At 36.8% G+C, this 21,851-nt stretch overlaps 2 protein-coding genes across 2 annotated transcripts; one reads left to right on the top strand and one right to left on the bottom strand.

Moving 5' to 3' along the window:
- Nucleotides 1-5,346: 5,346 nt before the first annotated feature.
- Nucleotides 5,347-8,275, top strand: LOC149828077 (protein neprosin-like). The gene is made up of 7 exons (XM_090019871.1): nt 5,347-5,794; nt 6,099-6,185; nt 6,281-6,532; nt 6,811-6,975; nt 7,173-7,226; nt 7,333-7,479; nt 7,613-8,275. The coding sequence occupies exons 1-7, from the start codon at nt 5,636-5,638 to the stop codon at nt 7,988-7,990; spliced, it is 1,242 nt and encodes a 413-aa protein (XP_089875997.1). The 5' UTR covers nt 5,347-5,635; the 3' UTR covers nt 7,991-8,275.
- A 10,445-nt stretch (nt 8,276-18,720) lies between these two features.
- LOC149828076 (cyclin-dependent kinase B2-2-like) lies at nt 18,721-21,511 on the bottom strand. The gene is made up of 8 exons (XM_090018638.1): nt 21,250-21,511; nt 20,759-20,900; nt 20,172-20,233; nt 19,946-20,057; nt 19,536-19,629; nt 19,350-19,413; nt 19,110-19,248; nt 18,721-19,021 (listed from the first exon to the last, which is right to left on the bottom strand). Exons 1-8 carry the CDS (start codon nt 21,486-21,488, stop codon nt 18,929-18,931), a joined length of 945 nt encoding a protein of 314 aa, XP_089874764.1. The 5' UTR covers nt 21,489-21,511; the 3' UTR covers nt 18,721-18,928.
- Nucleotides 21,512-21,851: the final 340 nt, after the last annotated feature.

The following is a 21,851-nucleotide window of genomic DNA, read 5'->3' as shown; positions in this document are numbered from 1 at the left end:
TGAAGTGGATCATGTTTTTTATTGATCAAAGAACTGGATCATGTTTCATGTGATGATCAACACACATTAAGATCTTGGCATTTTTCTCTAAGTCATTTGTTCTATTAAAAAAAATGAATCATTTTGTTAATATAATAATCCCTTCATCTAAGGTGGGGAAAAATGAAATTGATGCCGATTTGTCTGCACAGCTAAATGACGAAGACTATATCACATATACTAGGACATTGGACTCGCCAGGATCAATGTTCAAACCTTGGATTGGGCAAATATAATCAGAATAACAGACATTGGGATGACAAATTCACCTCTCACAGACACTCAAAAGAACTCAGGAGCCGTCCTGTTGGTGTAGAGTGGCTTCTAAAGATTGGAAGGACGTGATTGACATTAGTTTCATAGCAATATATTGAGAGAGAGGGGCCATGTGAGTATGGAAAGATAAAAGTGATGGCTCATGGTGAGGTAACTCTGGAAAGTTAACAGGAACTTGTTAACTCGCTGCTATTATATTTCATTAAAAACTCTAAAGTGAAAAAGGTCATATTCCCCCTCCCCCACCTTTTTTTTTTTTTTTGTATGTACTATAGAGAAAGGGGAGGATTTGAGAAACATGGTGGCCGTGAAAGAGATGGTCCTCCCTTCCTTTCTGTTTCTGAAGAGTAAAGTGAGCTCATCTTGGACATTTTGTGAGTCAAGGGAGTTGAGAGTGTAAAAGTCTCCTCTTTTTCTTCATGGTTTCCCTGCTTTAGTGAGAGAGAGAGTTGATCTTTAGTGAGTGATTAGTTTCAGAGTTCTGACCTCCAAATCTGTAGAGAGAGAGAGAGAGAGAGAGAGAGGACAAAAATTCTAGCTGGAAGGGCCCGGCTGGCTGGGGCACCCAAGATTCTCCCACCCATGTGCGTCGGTAATGAAAGAAATCTAGTATTTACGATACCCATAATTCAAAATTTTGTTTTCTAAATGTGTTAAAATTTTCCTTCATCCTATCTCCCTCACTATTTCATTATCCCTAACGTATCCTTTTATCATTCAACACAATTTTTTTGATAACATGTCATTTTCAAAGATCATAATTAAACTTTCGAGTTTTCAGTGACACCAATGTTAAACCTATATAGAAAGCTTGACGTGGAGTTGGGAATTGAGACGAGCCAAGCCACTCATGTTCATCTCCTAAACAGCTTGTATGAAACAGGCACCAACTCTGCTCGGCTCATCTAAGCTCGTAATTTAGTAATAAATATAACTTACATATATTTTATATCATTGAGTTTAGATCTTTGAAGTGTTTGGCTTGCATGTTTACATCCCAAATCTTATTGCTAACCACTTTGAAAGATGTTTTTTTAAAATAAGTCAGCTCGTTTAACCTGGTTCGCTATAAGCTTGAACTCAACTTGGCTTGTAACAAGAAATGAGTCGAGCATAAACACCCTATGTAAGGTTGGAAATCCAAACAAGACGAGCAGCTCACCATATTTGGTTTGGGTCGGCTCAGAAATTGATCTCGACAAGTTGAGCTATGAGCCAGCTCGCTTAGGTAAATAGGCCGATTATCAAACATGTTTATGTTTTTATACATGTGTTACATTATATATATTATTAAGCTTAAAAAAATACTTAAAAAACAATTATTTTTTTTTAAAACATGAGGCAGCTCATGATCGGTTCATAAATCTCAGCTCGTAATAAGCGTGAGCTCAGTCTGGCTCGTGAAGAGCTCATGCAGGAGTGTACCCTGAGCCTCATGAACAGCCTCATTTACCAGCCTAACCCTCTGTTTAGTTCGTTCAGCTCATTCACCAGCCTAACCGTCAGCTGGGTTGGTTCAGCTCATTTACCAGCCCTAGTTTGACCTGGCAAACTCTAGTATGTGCTTGCAAGAATCTGGGTGAAGTCGTGGCTGAGTTTGAAGTTGGGGATCCAGGCCCTTAAGAAGGGGTTGGTGTTAGGCAAGCTTGAGAACAAAGTTGCACATCTTTGAGCTTTGATGATACGGTTGCCAGCCTGTGATTTATTGGGATCTGAATGGCATAATCAAATAAGCCAAGCATATGATCGACCTTCTTCTATCACCGTACTAAATTTTGGGAACCGAGATTTTTGCGTTACATCAAATTATCGGCGTCCGTTACGATGCCTCTTTTTTTTTTCTTTTTTCCTCCCAACGGAAACTTTCGAAAATACCCTTCTATGCACTTTTAAAGAAAAGGTTTAATCAAGCGAAGGGTAGTTTCGTCTCAAAAAATGAAGACCAAGACAGTTCACTTCAGTAGAATTAGAAATTTGACTTTAAAAATAAAATGCTGGAAGAGATAAGTATGGATGACAGTGGATCGGGTCGGGGTGCTGGGACAAGGTCTTAATCTCGGCTCTCCATCTCAAAATAGTAACCTCCATCTCTCGTGTGTTCATCTGTGGACCTTCACCTCTGTTCCGTCTCAAATTTACTTTATGTTCTTCCCATTTTCGTTTAGCATTAGGAGGAATATATAAGAGTTATATGTAATTTTATTAAATAACTAAAAGTATTTTAATAAAAGATGAAGCTGAGGGCGAAACGGGCAGAAAAAAAAGTGTCCTTAAATCCGGCCCCAAATGGATGAGTTCGGACGAATCCCTTAAGATCAATTAGTCATTTTAAAAAGTCAGAATCCAAACTCCAATCAGTGTCAAATTCTTTTTTACCATTTTAAAGTGCTGTTTGTGTGTGGTAATTCCGGTACGGGAGGCGGTAGCCAGGGGTAAATGACTACCATAGAAATTGACGAAAAAGTCCACCCTAACAGACACTTAAATTACCGAAACATCTCTGTTTTTGTGGCATTTAAACAATGCTACGGCACTCGACTGGTAAAAATACCCCAATGCAAGTTGGTCGCCGAAATATCGTTAATTATGTATAGCAGGGAGGGTGTTTTGGGGAAGCTCAAATGCAACGGTTATTTCCTGGCCGCCTTTAAATACAAAAAGCAACCTTTATGTCATAAAATGACGAAATCGCCCATCTATCTTATAAATTCTGACACATCAAACCAGTAAATGAAGATTCAATGGCATAAATGTCCCTGGTAATGATAGGAATGCCTGTAAACAAATCTAGGGTTGCGTAAGCTCCGTACATCTAACTGAGTTGGGCAGAATATCTAGCCTACGTGTTAGATCGGAACTTGATGGTGATGTGAGACACCCGGTGCAGGCCGAGTTGATAGTTTTATGTACCTAAGGAATACGACTATAAACTTAAACTCATCATACAATAAATAAATTAGTGTGCAATTGTGCAAAGTTGGTTTCAGCCTAAGACTCGCCCTAAGGAACTTTGGTCCAACTTGATACCCTACAAAAACTAAGATCGCTATCAAGTCCAGTGTTTGTTTTGACTATAAGTTGTCATTCTCGTGTCCAAGGTTTGTTTTTTTTGTTGTGTGCGGACAACATAAACTTACATGGATAATGAGTTGAATAAGTTCATTTGAAATCTTACTATTCAAATTAGCCTGATCGAGTGTTTTCACATGTTTATTATAGTTTTTAACCTAGGATATAGATCTTAGATTTAATCTAAAAACTAAGTTTACAATTTGAGTAATTTGAGAAAAAATAAGAATTGATATTTTTTTATATAAATGATTTAATTATCACATTTAATTATGAAAGTTTATCATAAAAATATCAAACCTTAAAAGCAAATTAATTATGAAAAATCAAATTATCAAACCTTATTAAATCATAAAAACTTAAAATATAATAAAATAAATAAAAAACAAACTAAAAATCCTAAACTATAAAAAACCATAAAATTAAATAAAAACCCCGAATCAAATCATAACCAAAGAAAAAAAATTCCTTAATCAAATACAAAAAAAAACTCTAATCAAATTAACTATAAAAAGCCTTAATTAAAAAAAGATTGATTCAAAGTCTTAATCAATGAAAAAAAAACTATTCAAATTAACTACAAAAGCTCTAATTTAAGAAATTTGATTCAAAGCTTTAATCAATGAAAATTAAAAAACCTAAATAATGAAAATCAAACAAACAAAGAAGAAAGAGGAAGGAAGAAGAAAAAGGTGGCCTCATGGTGTTTATGCCCGGCCTGTACAGGGGATAGAGAGAGAGAGAGAGAGAGCTCGGTGGTACACCCCCATATTTTTTTCTCAACACCACCCACATGTCCCCGTTCTCACCGTAACAGAGCAGTAGAACGAAAATCACTCTCAAAATAGGATGCGTTACATGTGTTCGCAGTGTCCAAGGTTTGATGACAGCATCGTCTCGTGCTGGCCCGGTGTCCCGCGGGATGCGCTATCAAACATACCCTAACTATCTAAATTGTCTATTAGGTGTAGGTCATATTAATAGAATGTGTGATACGAACCGATGCCATTCTCATAAACTATTCGAGTGAAATGAGACCTTAAAGTCTTGTGGAGCTACGACTGTAACACCCAACTCTGAGGCCGCTGCCCTTTCTCACCACAAGAGAGCTTGCTGCTTTGAGCCTTGCGACAAAGGATGCACTCGCAATAAGTGGAATCCTTGATGTTCTTAAACTTGAAGGCCTTAACTGAGATTCATCTAACCAGGTAGTAAGCCCACCAAGAAGTGAAAAACTGCTAAAGAGTTGCATAACCACAAAAATAATTAATAAGTATGGGTAAATATTGGATGCTAATGAAGGTACAAAACTGATGAGCACAATTCAATCTAACCGCATGCTGTTTTTTTTTTAATGTAAAAATGTGATATTTTGAGTTATAAATTTTTTGGCACATTGTGGGCCATTGATTTTTGGACCCTTGAAAACTTAATTACTTGTCATAATCACATTATTCTAAACAAGTTTCTTACCACCTCTAACATTTGATTTACAAAAATTGAAATTTTTTAAAGAAAAAAATGATATCTACTTGTTAGTTACTTTTGTTAGTAACCAATATTTAACCTCTCTCTCTCTCTCTCTCTCTCTCTCTCTCTCTTTGAGAAGAAACACATGAACTTATGGTTAGGAGTTGCTTTTGAGCCTTTAACTTAACCCAAGTTTCAACTAAAATCTGCTACTTGTGGGGAATTTTGATGGTCACGTTCACGTAGTTGCCATTTTCGCATGCAATTCACGGTGACCATTTATGTTTAATTTGGAAATATGAAGGAAGAATCTTAGGCATGATTCTGTAAAAAGATTAGGGACAGTATTGGAATTAAAAGTTCCCCTGTTCCACCTGTGACTCTAATTTGTTGCTTTCTAGCTCTGGATTTACAAAAGTTTTTTGATTGAGATTAGGAGAGAGAGAGAGAGAGAGGGGCTAAAAAACGACAAGGGTTGAGCCAAACTGAAACAGACTAATGCTGTGTAGATCTATTCATGAATTTCTGCCATCTTCTCAATCTTACCCTTCTTTCAGCAAGGTTCTTTTTCTCTCTCTTCTTCCGTGCTCACTAAAACCGCTTTTCACGCATGAGGGCGGTTTTATCATCTGTTCAGGCGGTTTTGGGATTGCAGAGAGCCATGATTCACAACTCCCACAAGATCTGAAGGGAGGAGGAGTTTGAGGGCACTCATTGGTTTTCTTCTCTCTTTGTTCGATAGTTTTGGGCCATATCCATTTCATCTTTTTCCCCCTTGGCAATGGCTGAGAGGTCTGCCAAAGACCTCATAGTTTTGTTACCCCTTTTGCTGCTGCTTCTGGTCTCATCCTCACAAGGTAACAGGTTCACTGCCAGGCAGCATTTTGAAGTCCACAAGCATCTCAAGCGCTTGAACAAGCCCCCCGTGAAAACCATTCAGGTCTCTCTCTCTCTCTCTCATGGTTTTTAGGGGTTTATGGCTTTTGGGTTCCTCATTTTGCATTTTTGGCTGGGCTTTAAGGGGTTTATGGTTTTTGGGATTTCCTTATATTGCATGTTTGACAGGGTTGTTAGTTTGTGGTTTTTGGGGTTTCCTTATTTTTCATGTTTGGCTGGGATTTTTGTGACCATTTTCGTTTTTTTAATAGGTTGCTAAGCATTTTTGGTGTTGCTTAACTTGTTGGGGATTAGGTAATACATTTTTGGGGATTTTTTAGCAATTTTTGTTTCTATTTTTTGGGCAGAGCCCAGATGGTGATATCATTGACTGTGTCCATCAATACCACCAACCTGCTTTTGATCATCCTTTTCTCAAGAACCATACCATTCAGGTAGGTTTCTTCTTAGTGGTTTTGCATGGAGTATTCTTTTGATGGTTCTGAAAGATTTTTTGTCTGTTGTATTTTTCTTTTTGGTGATTCAATAGATGCAACCAAACTTCCATCCAGATGGTCTGTTTGGAACAAATAAGGCTGAATCTGGGACGGGGAAATCTGAAATCGTACAGCTTTGGCATAAGAATGGGAAGTGCCCAGATGGGACCATACCCATCAGAAGAACTAAAAAGGATGATATTCTAAGAGCCAGCTCTGTGAAGAAATTTGGGAGGAAGACACATAGATCTATCCCTCAGCCTAGGTCTGCTGATCCGGACTTGGTTAATGAAAGTGGTCATCAGGTACCAATTTTTTCCCGTTTTCATGTAGCTACATTTCATTTGGGGTACTACTATTTTTTTCCCTTTTTCTTCCCTAAATATAAACGAATTTTTCATATATATATATATATATATATATATATATATATATTTTTTTTTTTTCCGGGTGCTTATTATTTGTACGTGTCTAACATGAAAAGGCTGTTTTTTTTTAATCTGTGTTCTCTTCCGTGTTTGTTTCTTTTGTGAGAAATTTGCTAATATATCAGTTTTTTTCTCTTTTTTGGATGGCATAATAGCATGCAATTGCTTATGTTGAAGGAGAAAAATATTATGGAGCTAAATCCACCATAAACGTCTGGGAACCTACAATTCAACAATCCAACGAGTTTAGCCTTTCACAACTTTGGATATTGGGTGGCTCCTTTGGTCAAGATCTCAACAGCATTGAGGCTGGCTGGCAGGTGACAATAAATTTATAAAAGAAAATGAAAGACTGAACATATTTGTAGTACTTCCTCTGTGTAAAAAATGTTTTTCCTTGCCTTTTATAAGGATTCTGAAAATTCTGAACTGAAAGAGAAGAGAACAGCTTATATCTTGTGTGCTGTGCAAGAAAAAAAGTCTTATACATTTGGTTTTGACTTTGGTAAATACACAGGTAAGCCCAGATCTTTATGGGGACAACAACACCAGGCTCTTTACTTACTGGACTGTAAGTTTCTTGAATGAATGTTTGGCCTTTCTTTTTATCATATGAATTCCATATACAAATTCCTAATATTTTTCGGTATCGTGCTTTCATTATTTGTTTCAAACAGAGTGATGCATATCAAGCTACAGGGTGTTACAATCTCCTATGCTCTGGCTTCATCCAAATCAATAGCGAGATAGCCATGGGGGCTAGCATTTCCCCTATCTCTGGTTATGGTGGTCCCCAATATGATATCAGTATACTGGTGTGGAAGGTAAAAAAGATGAATCAGAAAAATCCAAAAGAGAAAACACAGAACCAGAGAATCTACCTGACATGACAAAATTTTAAAATCTCCTTTCTCCTTTCTTGGGTTTTGTGTTAATTTTTGTTTTTCTTGACTGAAGGACCCCAAACAAGGAAATTGGTGGATGCAGTTTGGGAATGACTATGTATTGGGCTACTGGCCTTCCTTCTTGTTCTCATATTTGGCTGACAGTGCTAGCATGATTGAGTGGGGTGGAGAGGTAGTGAACTCACAACCAGATGGTGTGCACACTTCAACTCAAATGGGCAGTGGTCGTTTCCCTGAGGATGGTTTTGGGAAGTCCAGTTATTTCAGGAACGTTCAAATTGTGGATGCCTCAAATAATCTGAGAGCCCCCAAGGACGTCGGGACTTTTACCGAGCAATCCAGTTGCTATGATGTTCAGAATGGCCACAATGGTGAATGGGGTACTTATTTTTACTATGGGGGACCTGGTAAGAATCCAAACTGCCCATAAAAGTCGGACAGATTTATGTCAAGCTTGCGCCCACCATGTACCATTAAGATGTACCTCTGTTTCAACTCAAAAGAATGCGATATTTTAGTGCTGCCTTAAAGCAGCAGCTACTAAAATATATGGTCTGGCTTTTCACTTTCTTTTAACATATGTATGTTTTCTTTAGTTTATGATCTTTTGCTCCTTGTAAAAGATATGGAGAGGCCAAAAAATTTAGGCCTTTCTTTGTAAAATTATGGGTCTGCCTATTGGGTTCTGAATGAATTTGTGAGAGCTTCTGACTTAGTGTTGTTGCTTTGACTGTAATTATGTGATGTTTGATTCTTTCACCTTTGGAAGTCTTTTGGGGAACAAAGGTTTACTGCCTTTGGTCATTTTTGGGAGTGGGGACATGCTGGAACAGTGCATGTGAAAAGATAAAAATGTGAAAATATCATGTGGGGCTGGGTTGGTGTCTGTCCTTTTTCTGCTCTCCAAGTATTTTTAATTGAACCGGATCTGGATCCTCAATGAGTTAAATCTTTCTTCTGCTCATTTGCTGCACACTGATTGGATGATGGATGGTGAAGGCAGTGTGTCAGAACCATTAAATAAATTGGGAATGATATATAAACAAGAAAGCATTTAAGGATAAGGGATGGCAGTGGGAGGGGGATGCTTGGGGCAAGGTTTCACCCCGGCACATCTTAAAATTTTGCCTCCCTGGTCTATCTTGTCTAAAAAAAACTGTTTTCTTCTTAAAATAATTTTATTTCTATTTTAAAGAGGGGGGTTTATTATTTAGAAATATATGTATATATAAAAATTTTATAATATATAAGGGTATATCAATAATTTTATTAACGAGACAATAAGGGCAGTGTGGGGGAGTAAAAGTAAGTCTATCTCCGTTCGGATTTTGATTTACACCTTCATCCAGGGTCCATTCTCTGTTTTTTGTCTCTCATCTCTAGTCCAAATGGGGCGAATTTGGATGGATCTCTGTTTTTTTTTTACGATCCACTACCATCCCTATTTAAGGATGAGATTTGTGGTGTACATAATAAGAAAAGATATATTTATTTCCAAATCAAGCTGCATTGCCATTGAATGCAACAACTACAGAAACAAATTACATTGACTACACTGCTCATCTTTTAAATACCCTGCTGCTCTTTTCATGTGGCATGCTGGACACTTGGGTGTACTGTTGTGCATGATTTTATCTAATTTTAAGCTTTTTATATTAATATTTTTTTATTTAGGAAAAGATGGAAAATTCATTAAGATGAAAGAGAGGAATGAACATGAGATGACAAAGATGTGTATCCCATTTTGTAAGCTGGGTTCCTGTGTCAAGCTGAAGGCCCAAGTTCGAATCTCTCTGCCACATGGGGCGGCTGTTCTGATACTGGTCTGCCTAACCCCAGCTTGCCTTTCAACAAAAAAAAAAAAAGGCCATTTCTTCATTAAAGTCCCAATTCGCGTTTGCTGTGAACCCATCAATGCAAGATCAGTTTTTGTCCATGACATGAATGCAGCACTTGGGATGAGAAGGATAGTAGTGTGAAGAGAAGAACATCTGTTCCTGAAAATTCTGTTGTTTCCAACACACTCGCGCCATGCAGAGCAATCAGTTTATAAAGGCTCAATGAGCTGCTGCATGAAGTAGAATGAAGGGTCCATATGCAATCAGATATCAGGCTAGCAAACCTTGAAGAGGAATTGAAATGACCAACCTTTGAAATCGGATAAAATAACCGTGGATCCTCTGTTTTTGCACAGGTTGGATTTGGCGTGGGCCCCATGCCAAAATCCAAACTTGAGTGGGGGCATTCAAATGCCATCTTAAGTTGAACTGGCTTTTATATTAAAATATGGCTGGCATGCGTGCATGCTTGTGTATGTGTACTGCTTGCATGTGTCTTTTGTGTGTGTGGGTTCTGAACAGCAATACCATTCTTTTACCGTAAACATTGGATTTACTGCTTCGGGGCTCCGTGTGGTTGGTAGGAGCTGTAAGTGCACGCCTCTTTGTGGTGGGAGGTTTCAGGTTCAAACCCCAGTGGTACCTTGAATAATAACTGGTGGGGGTATGCTTAATCTCAGCTTGCCTTTCAAAAACAAAAAATAAAAAATTGTGCTTGATAGTGAGCCAACGGTAGATATGAACGCCTGTTCGGTTGCCCCTTTTTAGCTAGAGATGGAGATTTGAACCGTCACCGATATTGGTCATTTTGAAAATATTGTGATTTAATCATGATATTTTCAAAGGCCAATACAATTATGAAAAAAGTGATTTTGTTAGAAATATTGCTTATTCTGAAAATACCATGTTTTTATCCTGATACTACAAACACTTCTATGCATTTTTTTATAATTCTCAGGTTTTATAAACTTTTTTACCAATTGCTTCTTGAGATATTTTTGAGAAAAATGTATTAATATACAGTTACATTTCCTCGCCAATATTTTCATAAGAACAAGATTTGTGATGTTGGTTTTGACTCAATTTAGTATGAACACCTAACCCAGCAAAACGGGTCAAGGTCAGCTAGCTTGTGGCCCGTCAACAGGCCGATCAGGCTCATGGATTGAGTTGGGTTAGGCATCCTGCGGGGCACACGATAAGCCAATAAGCCTGTCTACAAACTAGGTTGACTGTTGCCTACCAACTTAATGCTCCTAGTAACTCCACTTTAATGGATCTAAATGCGTTTTATCTTGCGTAATACGTATATAAAGGTTCCATTAAAAGCCTCCGAATGGCTTTATGCCTTGTTTTCATGATGCACCTTTCAAATATAACTGCTTTGGAATTGCTGTGGCCAATAAAAATGCTTCGCCTTTAAATGCTTATAATAGATATGTTATAATGGTTTACTAAAAAAAATCATATTTTCTTATTTTGTTCTATCTGTTTCTTTTTTGCTGAGGTTTTTGCTCACCGTTACGTGACCTATGTCACATGACGTGAACATAACACATACATACAGGGGATATAAAAGACATGCACACTGTTTTGTTTTGTTTTTTTGAAAATAGACTACTGTCCTTAAAAAAATGACACATTTATGTAAATACCAAGAAATATGTCAAAATTCTTAGCATATCCAAAATTAATGATTTCAAACTTATTTAGAGCCATTTTAACCTTCACATGTAACGTGTATAAAACTCTTAACCTTTGCACAAATATCTTGCAAACTTTAAAAAAACCAAAATCCAACTAAAACGATTCACATGATATTTGCATTGACCTTCACATAAATATCTTGCAAACCTGAGTAAAATACAACTCAGAAAATTCTCATGATATTTGTGAAAACCACTTGACCTTCACATAAATATCTTGTGAACCACTAAAAGACTAAAATCTCACTAAAGAGATTCACAACATTTTTGTGCAAACCTTTTGACCTTCACACAAATATCTTTTAAACCTCAAAAAAACTAAAATCCAACCAAAGAGATTCCCATCATATTTGCACGAACCTCCTGACCTTCACGCACATATCTTTCAAACCTTCCAAAGACTAAAATCCAACTAAAGAGATTTGCATGACATTTATGTGGACATCTTGACCTTTGTACAAATATCTTACAAACCTTCAAAAGAATAAAATCCAACTAAGGATATTCACACAATATATTTGCATAGACCTCATGACCATCGTACAAATATCATGCAAACCTTTAAAAAATTAAAATCATAAACTAAGAAGATTCACATGATATTTGTGCAGACCTTTGCACAAATATCTTTTGAACCTCTGAAAGACTGAAATCTAATTAAAGAGATTCTCATGATATTGTATGGATCTCCTGACCTTCGCATAAATATCTTGCGAAGCTTCAAAAGATTAAAATCCAAATAAAAGAGATTTTCATGATATTTGTGCGGACCTTTGAAGGACTAAAAATTCAACTAAGGAGATTCACAAGATATTAGCCTAGATCACCTAACTTTACTTAACAATATATTTTGGTACTTTATGGTACTCATATGTGAATATCATATAAATCTTCTTTTCAACTTTCTTGATGGCCTGCAAGGTATTTGTGTGAATGTCAGGATGAATACACAAATATCATATGAATCTTCTTAGTTTATGATTTTAACTGTTCGTATATTCGCAAAATATTTGTGAAGGTCTGGATTAACACACAAATCTCCTTAGTTGAATTTTAATCATTTGAAAGTTCACAAGATATTTATGCTAAGGTCATAAGGTCTAAATTTTAAAATATTTCTTGGTATTTGTGAAAACATCCCATTTTTTATGAATAATATATTCAATTTTCATTTGTTTTGGTGGCTAGGCAAGGAAAAACTGCCCCATCACCGACCACATAGTGGCATAAAACCCTGTAGGTCATCCCTGCCCATTTGAGAAAAACAAACAGCCAATTATCTGAATCAAATAGAATCGGCTTGAATTAGTCGATTCATACGGCTGAATCACTTTTCCTTTTATTTTTTGGTTTCTATTACATAAAATGAACACACTATCCCTGAAAAGTGGTATTTTACACAATAACCAAAAGATATTGGAATATTTTTCGCATACCTTCCCACCCGATTTCAATTAAATTTCAGGACATTTTTTATGATTTTACCTTTCAGTAAAACTCAACTTTTGCTAGCGAAACTCATAATTTCAGCAAAACTTGACTTTTGCCAGCGAAACTGAGATTAGCCTATACAATGAAATAGTGAAACTCAGTTGCAACACCTATTCACGACACAACTAAAGAATCTCACTTGTGAGAGTTTTTTTTACAATTATTTTTTTCTTCCACTCCACCCCATCACCACCACCACCACCATCACTATTTCCATCACCATTACGATCATCACCACCATTAGGATTTGCTATAACTATGTTTTACAACTGAGTTTCATTGTTCTATTGCAACCACGTTTTGCTGTCTATGCAATTAAGTTTTGTTGGTGAAAGTTGAGTTTAGCTAAAACTTTAAAGGCTGGTGAGTTTGGCTGGATCTATAACGGTGGTGATAGAAATTGTAATAGATGGTGGTGGTAGTACTGGTAATAGTGGCCGAGACAATGGTGATAGTGGTGTATGAGTGGTGGTGGTGATGATGTGAAGTGATAGTGGTGATGAGGGTAGAGTGAAAGAAAAGTAGTTGTAAAAAAAATTTAAGTCTCACAAGTGAGTTTTGTAGTGATTAGGTTTCGCAATGAGTTTCACTATTTTAATGAATAGGTGAATTTCAGTTTTGTTATCAAAAGTTAAGTTTCACGAACAAAAGTCGAGTTTTGCTGAAATTGTGAGTTTCGCTCGATCAGTGACAATGAAAATTACTTTCACATTTTAGCATAAGGATAAAATCATAAAAAAAAAATTTCAAATTTAGCCATAATTGGTTAGGTGGATATGCTAAAAATATTGTAATGTCTTTTTGCTATTATGTGAAATACCATTATTCTTAGGGGCAGTATGATCATTTTTCATTTTTATAATGACTATAATAGTGATTGGCTATTGATTGTGCAAACATTAAATGAAAATGACATTATTGTATAGCAAAAATAATGTATTTTTCAAAATGCCTTATAAATTTTGAAATCCTCCTTATGTCTAATTTCGCAAAATCAGACTTTAAAATAACCATTTTAACCATTGCACAAGCAAATTTCTTTAAGTTTGCGCAATATATCGATACACTCCCTAATTATCACAAACTCTTACTAAAAGGTACATTCACACTTTTTTTTGTGAACCTTACGATATTCGCATGACCAAACTTGTGAACTTCTTGTAACTGAAACTTATCGTAACTTCATAAATATTCTATTAAATTTATATATATTGTATAAAGTTTGCATGACAAAATATGTGAACTTTTTTTAACTGAAACCTCTCAAAGCTTCGCAAATATCATATTAAATTTATAAATATAATACAAAGTTTGTATAACTAAATCTGCAAACTTCAGGTAACTGAAATTTGTCATAACTTTTTAAATATTTCACTAAATTCACATATATACTATGGAGTTCACATAACTAAATTTGTGAACTTTCTATAAATGAAATTTGTCATAAATTCATAAATATTTCACTAAATTCACGTAACTAAATCTACAAACTTTTTATAACTAAAAATTATTGTAACTTATCAATATTTCACTAAATTTATATATATTCTTGTGTCTGGTTTGCAGACTTTTCAAACATTTGCACATTGGACATGAGTTTTGCAACTTTTTTAAAGGTTTAAATGCAAACCTTCATAATGTTTGTACTACTAGCATTAAAATGTGATACTTCGATATTTATTTAAAAAATGACTGTTCAAATTTTAGTTTTTTTTTTTTTTGCATTTTATTGCTTTGCTCTAGAGTATTTTTCTTGGTAAATTTTTTTGGCCATCTTCTTGTGACTAATTTTAGGCAACACTTCGTTGATGACTTTTTGAGACTGAAACAATTATTTTTAAAAATTTATGGCACAACAAAATAAGGCTATAGCTGTAGTTTCTAGAGCAGACAATTTGAAAAATTGCCAAGGTTGTTGGAATAGCGTTTGGTAGAAGCTGCTATGGGTAACCTACAAACGCAGTTTTGAATTGCTGCTACATATACGCTTAGTTCAAAATTGCCTCTAAATATACGCTTAAATCTTTGGGTTTCTTCTTTTTTTTCGCGCCTAATCCTCCCTATTTTGGAGCTGAACAGATTCTTCTTTTTCCTTTTCTCCTCTCTCTTCCGTGCTAAACGTCCCTCTCCTTAGGGCATCGATCATTTCTCTCTCTCTCTCCAAATATCGACGAGATCATCCAGAAAAGCTACTGCAGGAGAAGAGTGTTGCCCGTTGGAAGACCCACCCAACATCCGACCTCTCGCTCTCTCTCTCTAAAAAGGTTGGTATCTCGTCCCCTTCGATTTAAGGGTGATTGAAAGGCGATTGATTTAAGGGCGATCACTCTGTATTGCGTTTATTTCGATCGTTCCTTTTCTTCCTTTCCATTTCTTTCCCTTTTTCCTTTCCTCCTCTCGGGGTTGTGCGGGGCTTTTCCAGAATTTTTGAGGTAAATTTCTGCGGTGGGATGGGGTTTAGGGTTTTGTTGGCGGTGGAGTTTTTTGGTTCTCGGGAGCCAAATTCGTGTTTTTTTTCGTTGTTTCTGGGTGCTGGGATGCTGATGGTGAGAGAGTACTGTCTTTGGAGAGGTGGCGAGGTTTTTTCCGAGGACTTGATTTTTATTTTCTGGGGATTTTGAGTTTGAGTTGCGTTGTGGTTTGTGAGCGTGGAGATTTGGAGTTTATGGTGAGATTTTAATCCGAAGGTTTCGTAGCCTCAGGAAATAATGCTGTGTTTCGGGCGAGTGTTGGCTAAAATGCTGTGGTTTTTTGGTGAACTGCGGTGTTTAGAGAAGGATCGGCCAAAGGTTTGAAAAATTCTTGGTGTTTCTAAGGGATTTTGGGATTTGATTTGTGGCGGAGTTATGGTTCTGGTGCTCCGTTTTCTGGTGGAAGAAAGAATGTGCGTGGAGTTTGGATGTTTGTGTTTTTTGGAGGAAATTTCCGAACTAGGTTCGTGTTATTCTTATTCGCTACAAAACTGCAGGTAGTTCTGGACTTCAGTGAAATTTGCATCCTGGCGTATCTGGGAAATTTGGTCTTGTGGTCGAAAAATCAGTAGCATAGTAAAAAAAATCATAAAAAGATGTTCTTTACTTTGTCCAACAATATTAAAAAAAAAAAGAGTCCTTCTCTGTGGTAGCTTTAGATCCGATGGAATATAATAAACGGTTCCTTATTTTGTCAGATTTTCATAAAGCACGCTTGAAAACTTTACCAGATCACAGTTTGTAGTAAGGACTCAAATAAAGTTTTGAACTTTTTTGTGTCTACTTGAAGAAAATTCCCTTCTTCTGTTTGATTACTTAAGCTCAAGAGAGAACTATGTAGCTTTGTATTGATTGCAGTGCAATGTTTTTTGCTCGTTTCCCTGGTAAGATGGTTTTCTCTGAAAAAAAATATTTACTGATTTTGGTGAAAAAATATTGAATGGTTTTGTTTAGAAAAACTGTTGTTGTTGGTCATATGATTTATTTTGTTCCTGTGGTAAATTTTTTTACAAGGTAGCAATCATGCATCACTAGGAGGTTCATAAAGAGTTAGTCATCTGCTTAAATATGTGATAAGTTGTTCATTTTTTTATGAGAAGATTTTTGTTGAAAAATGATTAATCAGAGCTCTAGCTGTGAGATTTGATTAATTTGGGTAGGAGTTTATGTTCTCTAGCTGTGAGATCTGATTAGTTTTCTTTTTTTGGATGAGTAGATTTGATTAGTTTCGGTAGATTTGATTATTATGTTCTATTTTTTATGTTTTTTGTTCTATTATGTTATGATTTGTATGTTATTTGTGTATTGCTTTGTATGGTTCTATTGTGTTCTTTTTGCTTAGGGTTATCGTGATTCTAGTTTTGGAGATGCATCTTCATCTGGTTCACCTTATTATGGGCAGTCAAGGAGCGACTATTGCATGTGCCATGCTCCTCGGAAAGGAATAGTGGAGGTATTAGCTTTTCTTTTATGTGATCTAGAGGTTTTTGTCTCACTTGTCATCCATAAGTGTTCATGTAGAAGTTGTTTTTGGGGATAATCAAGTAGGAGGTTTAGTGGTCTAATCTAAGAGTGTTGGTGAAGAAATTGTGCACGATATTTCGTCTGAAATGACAGAAATTTCCATACTATTGACATCCATAAGTGTTCATGTAGAAGTTGTTTTTGGGGATAATCAAGTAGGAGGTTTAGTGGTCTAATCTAAGAGTGTTGGTGAAGAAATTGTGCACGATATTTCGTCTGAAATGACAGAAATTTCCATACTATTGACATACAATGAGTTGCACGCTTTGCTGTTGTAAAATCATGACTATCCAAAGGCAGAATGTAAACAGCATGTAACCTTTTATTTTCTAAACAAATTTTTTTACCATAATATGAAACAGAAAGGGAATGGACGAGAGGGTGTTGGGTATTCTCCCCCGAACACGCACTGTAGCTACAGTGCGTGTTCGGGGGGTGCACATAACCTGCCCCGGGAATGGACTGATAGTTCAGGATTCATTAGTTACATGAGATGTGCTCTACAGCGCATGTATGTGTGTGTATGTGCACATGCATTTGCATGTATGTGTGTGTGTGTGTGTGTGTTGAGAACATGTATTGCAATGTCTTGAGAACAAAAACTAGCTGAAATAATGTTAGATGATATGAAAGAATCAACCACATGTACAAGAAACATCTTGAATTGCTTAAAACAATAGCATGTGGCAGTAGTAAATATCTTTATTTGATTCAATGAAAATAGAAGAGCTCTTGAAACTGTACTTGTCCTTGAGTTCTGAGCAGTGGGGTAGGATGTTTCAAGACTGATATTTGCAACTATGGGGGTGTGGCATGCGGCCACAAGTTTATATTTATAGAGATGCAAGTCATTCACTATCTTATATTTCTATATGCTGCTTTGATTTTTTGTGCTTGTTATCAGCTTCATCTGCTTCATGTTTGGCTTGCAGAATCTTAAACTTTAATATGATTAATCACCTTGTATTTTGAGAAGCATAGCAACATCCTGATATTCCTATGTCAGATTCTTTAACTAGGAAGACGCTGACTAAACCTAAGAGTGCCTTCATATGAAGAATAATACAAATGAAGACTAAACAAAGTAGAAGCTCAACTAAGAAAAGAACTGGTCTCCAAGCATGCTGTAAGACCATGTTGTAAGAAAAGAACTATTTATTATTCTGCACCGTATCCGGAGGGTTGCTACCTTTGGGATGATAATGATGAAGCTTGATTTGCTTCAGGTGAGCAGGGATCTATTTATCATTCTGCACCGTAATTTGTGAAAGTAATGTTTGACTAGTGTTCCATCCTTTTCCAGGAATTTGGTAGGCATGTTGAAACACTTGATTTAATTACAAAATATTTAGATATTGGGATAATACAGAAATTCCTACAAGTGAACTCAAAGGGTCCCCCACTTGTGCCCCCAAGCATAGAGGTGATACAGTCTTAACATGTTTTTCCAACTTCTTGATAGGAGGGATGCCAGTCCCCAATATATATACTACTTGGATATTGTGCAGCTTGTCATACAGGTAGTATGAAGTGAGAAGCGGCCAGCTGGTTATAAACCGATATTGCAAGTACATGAAAATTGAAAAGGAAACACTTAAAAAGCAACATGAAGTACATGCAAATTGAAAAGGAAACACTTAAAAAGCAACATGAAGGGTGGGCAGAAGCAAATAAGAAATGACATGAACACAAGTATAAAACTATATAAAACTAACATGCAAGATTTTTATTTTTAATACGAAAAACATAGGAAGTGAGGAAGAAGTAAGTGAGAAGTGACAAGTGAGAAGGAAACATCAAGGAAGCGAAAAGGAATCAATTTGGAAAATAAAGAGGAAGCCAGCTTTTAATGAAGTTTTTCATATTTCCAAGCTTCCCTTTCTTTTGAAAAAGCAAGAAGTGAGCTTCTCCATATAAAAAGAAGCTTCCCATGACTGTGATTTTGATGTTTGTTTCACTCATTGTGGGAAAGGGGATACCAAAACCCAAAGCTCAGCAATTTCCTGTAAAAATTGCATGAAATAAGCCGTTCTTTTGGAAGCTATAATGCATGACCAGGAGTACCAAAACCCAGTTCATATGAGCTACAGATTTTAAGTGCCCTGCTGCTTTCATTGTGCACTGTACTAATTTTTCGTCAAAAATTTTGAATTGGAAAAGAGAACCGACAAACATGTTAATTACAGAACTGCATCCAACGGGATCCGTTTGTTGTTCACAATGTTAACATCATTCCTGACTTTCAAAAAAGTTAAAACAAGTGCTTGAGAAAAGCAAATGAACAAATGATCTCACTTAAGAGTATGAGATCACAAGCTGCCAATGACAAAACCATTTCTCAAAGGTGAGTTTTGTCCAGATTGTCAAAGTAAGTGTGGTCCATTGCCTTCTTTGCAGAGATTCTTTTTGAGGGATCATATCGCAACATGTTCTGTAGATGTTAGCGCACATATGTAAGTCAAGGAGTTAACATCAACTTATTGATGTAAAAAGAAAAAAAATGGAATGGAGCAGAATACCCAGAGAAGATCAAGGCCAGCAGGGTCAAGATCAGGAACTGCTGTTGACAAACTCTTTGGCTTCCATTGTGGGTACTCATGCCAGTTTTTAAGTGCGCTTACACCAGGCCACACTTCCTCATTTGGAGTTCCCAGCAACCTAAATTACAAAGACCATAATTTCTAGCTGACCATTTGAAGTAATGCAGTAGTTCATATAGAAGGAAAAAACTAATAAAGTTTACGGTGAGCTAGTAGAACCTGAATATGTGCAATAGCTGTTGAAGTTCTGATGGAAAGATTGCTTGATTTGTAACAAGCTCAGCTGCAACATAATTTCAATCTTTATGTTAAAATAATGATAAACTTGTATTTGTGAAATTTGTGTTAATGAAAACTCAGAATAACGATGTTGCTTGTAAGTTCTAATTGTTCTTGAACAATTACCAAAGATGCAGCCGACAGACCATATGTCTACTGGAGTTGAGTAGTGAGTAGCACCCAGAAGGACCTCAGGAGCTCGATACCAAAGTGTCAAGATCTGTATCAGTGTTTGCGACAGGAATTCTATTAGCACACTGTAATCTAAGAACCGTACAAGCAACCTCCAAGCAATCAAATCCCATGTCCATCACGTGACAATGAGGGTCAGCAATGTGAAGTTAAAAATTTCTTCAAAAGGAGGCTAAGAAAAATACCTTGAAACCAAGAAAATATGATTTTAAAGGAGGCTATTTCTTAAATAGAAAAAAACACTTTTTTTCCTAAAATACTTTCCAAGAAAAAGGGAGTTCTCAATCACCATGACAAAAAATTAAACAAATAAAAACGATTGTGTTGTCAATGTGATGATATACCTCATGAGTGTACTTCTTGATTGGGATGGTAAATGCCCTACTGAGCCCAAGGTCTGCTATCTTGAGAAGCCCAGATTTCTTATCCATAAGAAGGTTGTGAGGCTTGAGATCCCTGTGGTGATGATGTAAAAGGTCAGAAACATTATTGAAATAGTGATGCATTTGTCTTGAAGAGTTGAAAATGGAAATGCTGAGGTATGAGGATGTAAGGTTTCAAATAGGGTACCTGTGCAATACTCCATGGCCATGACAGAACGCAACACCTTTACACAGCTGGTACATTAAGCTCTATAATAACAATGAACCAAAGTCAGAGCTTAAAAAAGAATCTGGTCATGTTGTAGATCTTGACTTTTTTCTAAACAAAGTTTCAATTTTTTGGAGCAAAAATTCACAGTTTCAATCTTTTGGTACTGTACTATCTCTTTCCTCTATATATTACAACATTTTGAAGCTCATATAATTAGTTTTCATGGACTTCATAAGCAGGTGATCATGAACACAGGGAAATGTACTTTTGACATAACCTACAAGGAGAATTTGAACCTCACCCCGTTGACAGCCACTCAGATAATAGGATGTGGCTACAGCAAGTGAACTAGTTGGAGTGATGGGGGTGAAATGCAAGTTTCTATGCAATGCCCACTGATCTTATTAAAAATAATTCACACATCCTAATGCTAATAGTGAAGACAGAGTAGTTAAATTCTTTCCCGAAAATGAAGAGTTATTTCCTGAGAAAGACAGAAAGGCATGAATTGAAATAGGAAAAACACTTCATTTGATGGGATAAAAGGTTTTGGGAGAATGTACCTTCACGGTTTTGGGCGGCATTTTTTCTCCAGCCGATCGAAAACTCCGAATGAATTTCTTCAGATCCGTGTCCATGTACTCAAATACCAGATAAAGAACAGTCTTCCCTTCTTTGTTCTGTCCTTGTTTAAGATCCAACAACCTAACCAAGAAAAAAAAGAAAAGAAAACCGATTAACATCCCAAGAAATGCAGAAAGAAAAATACCAATAGATCACAAGACTCCGTGTTTGAGGGAACCACCAATTTTCTTTTCTGAATCTAACACAGCATGAGCACAGGAAAAACATAATCAAGAAATTGACGCTTCCCATCTAAAATATGATTTGTTGGTATCACTCTAAACTCAATAATCCAACAAGGAATAGTCGATTTTCTTTGAGAAAAGATGGATTTCTATGTAAGAAAAGGAAAACAAAATAAAAAATAGAGGCAAGAAAGAAGAGAAACAGGGGAGGCGGCCGGAAGGAGAGAGAGAGAGACTCTGATTACCGGACGATATGGGGATCGATGGAGAGCATCTTGAGGAGGGAGATCTCGCGGAGAGCGGTGGGTGGGACGCCTTCTTCGTCGTCGCGGAGGCGTGTCTTCTTGAGGGCGACGATGGAGCCGGTTCGACGGTCTCTGGCTCGGTAGACCTTGCCGTAACTGCCCTCCCCAACCTTCTCCAGTTTCTCGTAGACTTCCATAACGCTGGGCGCCCCTTCCTTCACATTCATCGTGTTAGACATGATTTGACCGTTGCAAGCAATCGAAAACTCAAGACTATATATATATGGCTTCTGCTTTGTGGACGGCTCCCCTCCCCAACGGCCTGATTTTTTGAAATTCAAACCACTTAGAGACACGTGTGGCCAGCGGGGGTGGTTGCTGAGACGAAGACACCATATCAAACCCCAGTGGCGCGCAGATGTATGGGCACCTAAGGCAGGGTGGTAGTGAAGGCCCCACCGGGGTTTTCCTACCTTGGGCGAGGGTTCCTCATCATAAAAAAAAAATTATGGACCCTATGCCCTTTGGTGGATGTACTTGAGGGGAGTAGGTGTCAATGGGTCGGATCTGGTTCGGACCTAGGTGGGACCGAACCTGAATCT

Source organism: Nuphar pumila, chromosome 10 (assembly GCF_984573655.1).
Source record: "Nuphar pumila chromosome 10, dmNupPumi1.hap1.1, whole genome shotgun sequence".
In the NCBI taxonomy this organism is placed as follows: Eukaryota; Viridiplantae; Streptophyta; class Magnoliopsida; order Nymphaeales; family Nymphaeaceae; genus Nuphar; species Nuphar pumila.
The sequence above is the reverse complement of the archived record's forward strand: the minus strand, read 5'-3'. Positions and strand labels throughout refer to the sequence as shown.